Source organism: Plutella xylostella, chromosome 17, assembly GCF_932276165.1.
Source record: "Plutella xylostella chromosome 17, ilPluXylo3.1, whole genome shotgun sequence".
In the NCBI taxonomy this organism is placed as follows: Eukaryota; Metazoa; Arthropoda; class Insecta; order Lepidoptera; family Plutellidae; genus Plutella; species Plutella xylostella.
Window position 1 is genome coordinate 6237621 of NC_063997.1, and position 10842 is coordinate 6248462.

Below are 10842 nucleotides of genomic sequence, written 5' to 3' on the forward strand. Positions count from 1 at the left end.
CATTTTTAAAAAAATATTGATAAGTACCTAGTTATTTTTTTATGAATAGAATCACTAATAAATTTTATTGTGAATATTTTCTCACTGTGACAGTTCATGTTCATTATGAAATCTTAATTATAAGAACCATTATTAGACATAGAACCGTGATTTTCAGTAGTTGGTATCAAACCCACATAGTAAAATTTTGTAACATGCCTTATGTGGACTGTATGGTTATGCAGAGTTTCAGCACATATGAAAAAAAAAAGTTATAAAGTATATGCATGCCACATTTTAATTTTTCATACATATTTGATATTGAAAAACCCCAAAAATGTATTTAAAAATAGTTAGGTATTATGCAAATATATGGAAGTACTTACTAAACCACTTATCATTGATATTGATCTGAAGGCACAAATTATAATTTTAGTGCTGTAAAACCTTTTTTTGTTTAAAATCGACTACAATTTGTAGGCCTTCAGAATTGACATAATTAAGTACGTAATACAGTCATAAATCAAATATGTTTTGGGTGTTCGGTACTAAGAAAACGGAAAATAACCTTTTTACTCGGACATATCAGCGGAGGCCCATTTCAGTATCAGCGCAATAGAATATTGATTGTTTAATCTCAATTTTAACAGTGAATGCATTATTGTAAAAACTCTCATTTTTTTAACATTCGGAATTTTATTCTCAAAACGTGCATATTGCTATAGGGAATACTTTTAATTGATTGAAAAGGTTTCAAAAATGTGGTCAGAGGTGAGTTTTTACAATCATGCATTCAGATATTTTTAAACTAACTTTTGGTGAGTTAAATGATAAAAATACATTTGTTATTGTTCCTAATAATAACTTGATTTAATACAGTGGCTTGCAATGAAATAAAATGCAATTTTTGAAAAATACACTCTTTTATTTAGATTGTTGAGTAAATACAAACATACAATAAATACAAACCTTGAATAAACTATATTTTTATTATATTTTTGACATTGCAACCCACAAACAAAATGTCATAATAACATACATAAATAACAAAGGAGTATTTATAAAATAATTTTATCAGTCTTTATAATTTAATTACATATTGCGATGTGGCACTCTCAATGCTTAATCAGTTTTTTGGCAATGTAAGTTTCGAAAATTAGGGTCCATTAATTGAATTACATTCATACAAAAACAAGCAAAGGCACTAAACCTATACCTATACGGTAATGGCACATCTCAAATAACTATTAGTTAATACATAAGATAACCAGTAACTATTAATAATTCCTAAACAAATAATATGTTTGTACCATAAAATAAATGCAGTGTTTGATGCAAGTTGGAAATATGTAGGAGGTATATTTAACAGTTTCATATTCATCATTCAGATGTTAGATAGTTTAAGCAGATTTCTATGTATTTAGTTACTAAGAAAAGTGACCTAGAGACATAAGGCAAATCGAATCTGGTACCGCGGTAAATACCGACACACATACTAGTCAACCACAATACCTACACTAGTCTACATAATATGTAGAGTAGCTTTGGAATTTAGCTTTAATGTCAGTTCATCTATTCATTACATGATAGGCAAGATAAAGACAGAATAATAATACCGACGACTAAGGCAACGAGATATAAACGAGTTGGTTACATAAGTTCCTATTACTGGCTACATTAACTTAAACATAGTATAAAAAGTTGCCTAGAGGTCGATGAGTGAATCATTGCAGCATAGATTTTGCATAATTATGTAAGTAAACTGAAATTCTAAAATACACACCGTCAGACCGGTTTTTAGTAGTGTAATTCAACTCAACTAGTCCTCTACAATCTTCTTTTGAACTCAATTATCAATATTGTCATTATCAGTTGGTATCTACATACCTACAGAAAATGTTATACTTATGTATATAAACGTTATACATACCTACTTACATGTCTATTGCACTTATACATAATTGCACTTGGATAACTAATTCTAATAACTTTGAACTAAAACTCCTTGTTTCCGTGATGACTATATTTTTCTATCAAATCAATAATAGTCAAGTGAACCTTTTCCTTAGCTATATCAAGAGCAGACTTGCCAGATGTGTTTATAATTGATGTGTCGGGGTTGTAGGCCAACAATATCTTAACTGCGCCGATGTTTCCCATCTGACTCGCTTCATGCAATGGTGTGTTACCTGACATATCAATAGCATTAACATTACCGCCATTATCTAATAACAGGCGCAACACTATCGTCTTGTTATTTATTGATGATAAGTGTACTGCAGTTTGGCCTTTTTTGTCCGCCAAGTTTACATCTGCTTTGTTTAGTATCAAAATACGGCACAGTTCTTCTAGTCCATATCGAGATGCGAACTGTAGTGCTGTCACGCCATTAGAATCACAGAAGTTCACATCAAAATCTGATATCGATGACTCAGATTTTTGTCTGCAACTTGAGCATTCGCACAGCGGGTGACACGGCGAGCCGTTTGCTTCATTACTTCCACTAACATATGCCACGTAATTTATATTCATGTAAAAGCAGGCGAGCTTTACGTCTCCGTAGGATATCGCTTTTAGTATTCTCTCAATCCTTTTTAAGTTTTCAACTGTTTTTGACGCATTCTGAACATCATGTGTTTTGTTTGTTGCCACTTGAAGCTTCGCCGCTACCGGATTGTCTGATTTGCAATTCAAGGCCTTGATGTTAGAACTCGTTATATGAATGTATTCATACAAGTTGGGAGTGCATGACTTTAGTATATGAAGTATGTTCAAGTTGTGTGCATAGTCAAAAGGGGTTTTATTGTAGCGGTTTTGAATGGATGGTTCAGCTCCATTTTTTATTAACAACTCAGCAATTCCTTCATAGCCCCACTTGGACGCCAGGTGAAGTGGTGTATTTCCAGAATCATTAGCACAATTTATCTTAAGATCCTTTCTGCTGTGTTCAGCGAAATAGATGAGAGCTTTGACACAGTTGAGATGACCATTATTTACTGCCATATGCAGTGGAGTATTCTTATCAATGTTGACACGATTTATATTTGCCCCAGAATGCACTAGCAGTAACAGGGCATTCTGGTGACCCCTAGATGCTGCATAATGCAACGGAGTACATTCATTCAGGTCACTGGCATCTATTTCTGCCCCAATGTCAATGAGGGTCTCCACAATGGCCGCTTTGCCATGAATAGAAGCCACATGCAGTGGAGTCAGACAGTGGTTATCACGAGAAGTTACTGTGGGCGAAGTTTTAATGAGATTCTTAGAGATTTTCTTACAGCATCTCTTGCAGTTACATAATGGGTGACAGAGTTTGGGTTGGGCTTCCTCATCACTGTCATCATCATCAAATAGTTCTAAACCTTCCAGGGCTAATTTTAACATTTTGTCTCCACCCTGCTCAATCCCATTCAAATGTTTATGATTCCTCTCCAGGATAGTTCTTACTTGTTCAGTGTGAGATGCTTTGATCAACTCAAAGATATATTCAAGAGTTTCTTCCCCGCTATTGGTGTCTGATGTTGACAGAGATTCTGTTAAGCTATTCTTTCTCTTCTGGTTTCCATTAAGATTTTCTTCAGTAAGGTCACTCTCATAGTAATAGGCTTCAGGGTTAGGAGGTCCTGCCAGTGCCCCGGACTGTATGTGTTGTACTACAGCCTCTAGTGTGGTGATCAAGAATGCACATTCATCACCATCTCCCTTTGTTGTTCCACTGAACCTGAATTCTTTCATGTAGGTCACCTGCGTGAACCAATTAGGCAGGTTTGATTTGATTACAAGAAAGACAAACACTGGCAACATATCATCCGCAGTCAGAAGAATGATATTTTCTCCTTTTTCAACTTTGTTGATCGCATTCAGTGCCTGCTTTAGACATAGTACTTTTTCTAAGACTGTGGTATATGAGTTGAGCTTTGAGAGAATCTGTCTTGCCCGTGGTATTGTTTGATACAGGTCCTTTCTGATGTCTAGATCTCTCAGTTGAATATCTGACAAGTTCCTAATCTTTTTGTTAAGATGTGAGTCTTCATAAGCACAGCAGGTACATAATGGTTTGAAAATGTAGTTGAACAGCAAATGCTGCATATAGCATTCAACAGCTATTTTAATATTGTCAAGAACTTGCTTACATGATTTAGATTTCTCTCTTAACCGGCGGTTTTGCAGAGCTATTTGTAGACACTGTGTGTACAGCTCACTCACAGCATCACGCAGAAGCCCAACTGACTGTGGGAGTGAAGGATTTTTCTTCAGAAACTCTTTGACACTGTGCTCTATTTGGTCTAAGACTTGTCGGCCAGCCGCCTGTGTCCAGAGCAGATCTATGCAATCATTGATGGATGAGATGTAATCAGTAGCTATTGAGCTGCCTGTAGCAGTTGATGGCTCTAGTGGAGTCTCTATGCACCATACCTTGTATTTCATGAAGTCTTCAGTGTAGAAAGTTTCTTCAAAGAGAATGTGGCTTTGCAGCGGAAGGCCCTTGGTGACCTCTACGGTAATGACTTTATTGACGACTGTCACTTGTTTCTCTGTGAGGGTGTTGTAGTGTGTCTCAGGCAGTTCATCGCTTGGGACAAGGATGTGGGCACAGAAGTCCTCCACCGTGTAGACGCGCGAGCTGGAGCAGCCCACGCGGGGGACGCAGATGATCCATGACTGTGAAATGCAGTGTTGAAACAAATTTCCATACTCGTTCTTGAACTCTGCATAGAATGGGTTTTCTGATAGATTCTCGTCGTATGAACCGTCCATTTCTGAAAATATAAAATATTTTGCAATTACATAAAAAAATGTACAGATAAGGCTGTTGTTTCCATTCGAAATGTTACAATTTACAGACCTTTCAATATTTAACTATAAATCCTTCGGAATGGGTCGTTCGAGAAATATCATATTTCTATTGTACTATGAAGAAAAAGTACTATTAGAGTAGATTATCTTTTAAGATTCCACTGTTGTTAATTACATAACTTAGTAGAAACGCCAGAAATGGCTAAATTTAATTAAATAAGTTAGAAAGAGTAAAAAAACAAGGGAGCCGGAACAACACCGATTTCTTCCCACACCACAAATCGTCACAGAATAACGACTTTCATCGTGAAAAGTTACAGATACGTCACAGATTAGTTTTATTAAAGCTCAGAATAAAGATTCAGAGTTTTAACTCACTCACTCACTTTTACTGGTTAGATAGGTACATAATAGGTATATTGTTATTTGTGTAAATTGTTTTTTTTTATGTCAATAAAGTAGTATTCTATTCTATATTACACCCGAGTCCGCGTTTTTCTATGCATTATAGAGGCAGTCGACATTCGATATCGACTTGATGATCGTTCGAAGTGGGTCGAAGCAACGATTTCGCTTTCGTGACATTAGATAAGTACCTAGAAAAATAACTTTATTTAACTATGACAGGTACCTAAGTATTCTCTTTCATGAAAAAACAACTGAACTCAGGAAGCAGTCAACGTGGATTAACTCAAATGCTTTGGATCCCGGGAAAACCTCTGAACCATAGAATTCACTACCGAAGCGTGGCGGATGTGGACACATTAGCCAGCTATCCCATTCACAGCACAGCACAAAAGTTTGCTCAGTTAGATGGTAACGATACCAAAACAAGCGAACTTGTGTGCTGTGAATAGGGTAGCAGAACAACAGTAAAGCTGAGAATGAGGCCCCATTGGTGAGTTGCGCATCGTTGCGTCGGTCGTCGCTGCGAGTCGCGATCGACGGGGCGGCAGCAGTGGCGACGCCGACGTCTCAAAGGAACGGACATATTTTTATGTCGTAACGTAGCGCAACGCACCAATGGAGCCTGAAGGCGCCGACACACTAGCGGACGCGGCTGACAGCCGCGACTTAAAGGTATCGAGGTAAGGAATGTAGTACATTACGCTGTTCAAACTATCGGACGTAAGTCGCGGACGTAGTGGCCTGCGCCTAAAAGTATACAGGCGAAGTTTTTAAAATAGCGATCTCAAGCTCACATGCTGCTCAAGCACATCCACATAAACACCACTGCTACACACATCACACACAACACGTCCCCGGATTTATAACAGATGTAGCTGGTCCCTTCATCATCAGGGATCGCTATTTTAAAAACTCCGCCTGTATACTTTTAGGCGCAGGCCACCGTACCTAACATTGGACTGACCTTCAGCTTTCAGACGTCCGGGCACAAATTGTCTCAAAAGACCGTGCACACTATCAGGCCGCGTCCGTAAGCCGCGTCCACTAGTGTGTCGGTGCCATTACACACTAACCTAACCATATTACTAGAATTTCCACGGTTATTAAATTGGTAGGTGGTATACTGTATAAACAATATAATTGATTATACACCTAGGAACTTGGGAAGAAAGAAATCTCATTGTAACTTCTAAATTAAATTTTTATTAGTTAAATGCTCAATCGTTTCGTTTCAGTTTACAATTGGTCCTCTATCTTTTTAATAAGTTATCCTCTTCCTCCGTGTCCTCCGAATCCTCCGAAGCCATGACCGCCGCCAAACCCAAATCCATGTCCTCCAAAACCACGCCCGCCAAAGCCTCTTCCATAGCCTCCGAAGCCTCTTCCATAGCCACCAAATCCTCTGCCATAGCCACCGAATCCTCTGCCGTAGCCATAGCCTCCTATTCCACCGATTATCACACCTCCCCCGAAACCACCTACTAGCGGTAGAGGAACGGGATCTGAAATACAACAAATAGCTCAGTTATGAATGTTATGATAGGTAAGTAACTAGTTATTATACATGATTCGATGACTCTGAAAGTAAACTGAACAGGGTGATAGGTAAGACATACATAATATATGTAAGTGCTAGGTATGTACGTACTTATACTTATATCAATTTTAAAGATACTTTTTGGTAGAGGTTTACTTACATGGTCGGTAGTAGGGGTAGTATCCTGGATAATACGGTAGAAAGTGCCTTTTCACTCTTGACTGAGCCTCACTATGATTAATCCGTTCGTTATTGTCATTCAAAATTAACTCAGCCAATGGATTTTTATTATCTAAAACGTTGGTATTGGTGTTAGGAACGGCCGAGTCCGAGGTATGTTGTTTCTCATGTTGAGTGTTTGTTAGAGGTATAACTTCAATATTACTTTCATTGTTTTCTGCAAATACGGTGGATATCCCCAGTAGGGATAGCAATAAAGTCTTGATTGTTGAATGAGCCTGAAACAATATTAAATTTTTACATATACTTTATCGCAAGTTATTTTGTAATAATAAACATTAACTATTTAATTTAAATCATAAATCTACTTAGGATCTAGTGGGAAACGGGCTAATAAACCAGTAATAAAGGCGTTTTAAGTAGGTAGGTTTACTTACGATCTTCATTTTTATTGTGTTTGTATGCACTCAACTACCGAAAATGTTATATGACTCTGAGTATGTTTTGTTACAATTTAAGTGAATATACAGAGCTGCAGTAGCCTCTTATAGGCAGGCCAGTAATAAGGTGTTAATTTTTCAGTTTCCATAATAATTCCGTGAGTCATGGGTGATGCGACAAAATGTAAGTAAATGATAAATGTTTATCACTTCGCTGGGAATAACCTTTTCCATGTAGGTATATACTTACTACTTAAGTACCTAACTTATAATACTTACGCACCCTGTGGGGGATAAGTGAAATCACGATGACAAACCATACAGTTCTTGTGTTCACGATGAGAAGAGAAGAAGGGATGGACAGGACAGTCAGTCAGTCCGACTGTCTCAGTCGGCTCAATGAGTTAACTTTGTGTAGGGTAGGTTAATTTACATGAAGTAGACAAGTTTCAAATATTATCTACACATTTAAAATACAAAGTAAGCTTGGGAAAAAAACTTACGAGTATTATAAGTAAGTAATACGAAAAAGTTTAAGAAATCGTAAATAAATCAGCAACTCTATTTGAATTCACAATAATTCAATAACTCTGCTCAGAAGCCCGCAGGCCCAGTTGCCACGGGCTCCCGGAGTCAGTTAGTTGCGAACAACTCTTTGTGATTCGAGCCTTTCTGCATAACTCCCAACTTGTAGCAACCCACTGCATTGCAGTCATTGTAACTTGTACTTTTGCCCTTTTTATTATAATTTTAACTGACTGTTAATAGTTATAACCTTTTGGACCACAGTAGGCAATAGGCATGCAATATCTATTATCGAAATTCCCTATAATGAAGCAAATACCTATAGGTAGATGAAGGACAGTTGATAGAACGGACATTTTATAGTGACTGTACTGAAAGTATATTTAAACGAAAGTCATACCAGAAAGTTATTAGTAGAATTATTACGAAGTTTCGTTTAAATTGCGAGCGCTGTAACTTGTTCAGTTAGCGGAGTTCACCTTAGATTTCGAGATGCACTTGTAGATTCAACACAGAACTGAAAATATTAACTTTGAGGTAACATTAACTTGCAGAAAACATTAACTTTGAGGTTTGTTACAAGAAGCAATCTAACATAGTGCTAAGTAGCGGTAGGTACCTACTATCAGCGATGCATGCTTGTGTGACGTATGCCGTAGCTTATGGCGATTCCACTATAGCTGGCTACTTATCCAATAGACTCGCCATAGACATAAAGAGTAATACAGAGGCGCGAGCACAGGATTCGATACTATTTTCGAATCTACACGAAGGGTCACTTTAACCAAACGCTAAACGTATTTAAATCTAATTTTAAATACATTTTGTACTAACTGACAGACGTATGACAGGCTACTAAATACGTTTAAATACGTTTAGCGTTTGGTGAAATTTCACCTAACATGGAAAAAACAAATGACACTTTTGGAACTAACAAATTTGCCTTACATTATGACAGTGACAGTTGACGATACGCAACGTAAACGGAGGATTCGAATCTTATAATCGCCACACAGGATCCCTTTCACGTTTCTTCCATTTACCAGCATACTTGGAAGATATAAGCGCCATAGCCATAGGATCTTTCATATTAAAAACAAACATAAACATAACAGGCATGTATGTATAAACCAGTATAAACGTAGTTGGCAGTGGCAGTGGCTCGGCCTGCGGTCATATGAATGTTTGAGGGCGGCCCTCCGCGGGGTATGAAGTGCTTAATTTATATTCTGAGTCCCGCAGCCTAGTGGTGGTGGTGGTTACAGTTGCACTTGTATAATGCACAGGCTCTTTTTTTTGTTTTTGTTCCACGGCGTGCTGAGCTGGTGAGACTGCTGTTATTGCGCTTCATGTTTTGTTTGTCGGAGTCCTAGATTTAAAGGATTTGTTTTTGTTTGCGTTATTCAACAATGTTTAAAATACTTATGAATCTTATGATGGCTGTGCTGACGCGATGGCCTAAATAATAGGTTTGTGATGTGATGTGGCAGACACCATTAGCAAAGAAGAAACAAGAAAACTTGCACAATTCGATACAAACCTACTTATCTACTTATAAACATTATGCATTTTATTCTATTAGCACAAGCTCTCTTTTGTTCGCTGTATCTAATAAAGCTACAGTCTTACTCCCTTCATAAAATATCTTTACGGAGTAGACAAATTTACTTAATCTTACGTAAAAAATGGGTAGTGGTAGGTACTAAGGATGGCGATGGAACAAAGGCGAAGCCATACTTAGTGCTGTGAAATATTCAAGTGAAGTGAGTGAAAATGGAAAATGTCTCGCGGACAAAGTGCCGCTTTTGCGTCAAAGGAACTATTTGTAGCAAACGGAAAAGTGACTGAAGAATTGCAGCCGCCGGGCTAAACGCCTTATACAGTGGGAGGAGACACGAGGTTTGCATTATGGGTGGGGTTGGTTAACAGTTCCGAAACCAGAAGATATAAAATAATATAGGAATAGATAAAAAAGATGGCGTAAAGTTTAAAATAATATATAGGTAAAGGTAAGCATATTTCGACCTCTAGCAAATAGTTTCTACGGTCCCTTCATTCTAAGGTTTTCACCTAGATTACCAATAGGCTACATTACAATACCATCACGTAACAGTCTATATATGCAGGCAGAACAGATTTATCTGTCATAGAATCCACCAGTGATGCCCAAGTTCACCGCAGATGTGGCGCTGAGAGCGGAACCGTGTTGCGTGCAAGTTGCTCACTCGCGGTCCCGCGGCGCTTCCGGAGTGATAGGTTTTATGCGGACTGTGATCACAAGCAACGTTCATGGAGGTATTTACCAAGATATGTGTACTTAATTATTATATAGGGTTTGCCAATTAAGCATTGGTTCACCTTAGACTTTAGAAAAAGCATACATAGATATCTTACGTAAACATAATATTAGGTCCTTACATATGAAATTGGCGTTTTCTATAGGAGGAACATAAAGTCGTTTTTTTTTTTTAAATGAAATATATTAAATTAATCAAAGTATGTACCATTGCTATGTATGCACTTTTGCCATCTCATAGGTAGTTCATTGATCCCCTTACTAAAAAAAACATCCGGGCGGGAATCAATAAAATCTTTGAAGGCGGTTTGGACTGCCCCACCGGAGTTGAATTTTTTTCCTTGCAAGTAGTTACCAAATTGCGAAAAAAAATGGTAATCTGTTGGAGCAAGGTCCGGAGAGTACGGTGGATGTCTAAGACATTCTAATTGAAGCTCCTCTAATTTGGTAGCCGTCTGTTGTGCAGTGTGTGGTCTAGCGTTGTCCTGAAGCAGCAGTGGCCTAGAGCGATTGACCAGCCTCGGTTGTTTAGCAGCTAGCTTTTCCATCATAAGATAAGATAAGATAAGATAAGATAAGATAAATTTATTAAAATTCCACAAAAATCATACAAATTATAACTATTCTAAATATGTTATTTATAGAACTTAAATTAATATAATCAAACCTGAACTAAG

General features: G+C 37.6%; 2 protein-coding genes across 3 annotated transcripts; both read right to left on the bottom strand.

The window, feature by feature from the left end:
* Nucleotides 1–937: 937 nt before the first annotated feature.
* On the bottom strand, nucleotides 938–5070 carry LOC105388146 (ankyrin repeat domain-containing protein 27). Its single transcript, XM_048626791.1, has 3 exons — nucleotides 4829–5070; nucleotides 1015–4742; nucleotides 938–948 (listed from the first exon to the last, which is right to left on the bottom strand). The coding sequence occupies exon 2, from the start codon at nucleotides 4738–4740 to the stop codon at nucleotides 1975–1977; it is 2766 nt and encodes a 921-aa protein (XP_048482748.1). The 5' UTR covers nucleotides 4741–4742; nucleotides 4829–5070; the 3' UTR covers nucleotides 938–948; nucleotides 1015–1974.
* A 1300-nt stretch (nucleotides 5071–6370) lies between these two features.
* On the bottom strand, nucleotides 6371–7503 carry LOC105388147 (protein suex-1). Of its 2 annotated transcripts, XM_048626794.1 has the most exons (4): nucleotides 7342–7503; nucleotides 6885–7182; nucleotides 6600–6689; nucleotides 6371–6557 (listed from the first exon to the last, which is right to left on the bottom strand). In XM_048626794.1, exons 1-4 carry the CDS (start codon nucleotides 7348–7350, stop codon nucleotides 6454–6456), a joined length of 501 nt encoding a protein of 166 aa, XP_048482751.1. In that variant the 5' UTR covers nucleotides 7351–7503; the 3' UTR covers nucleotides 6371–6453. The 2 variants fall into 2 exon arrangements, with proteins under 2 accessions (XP_048482751.1, XP_011557310.3); XM_011559008.3 differs by having other exon boundaries at nucleotides 6371–6689.
* Between the last annotated feature and the right edge of the window lie 3339 nt (nucleotides 7504–10842).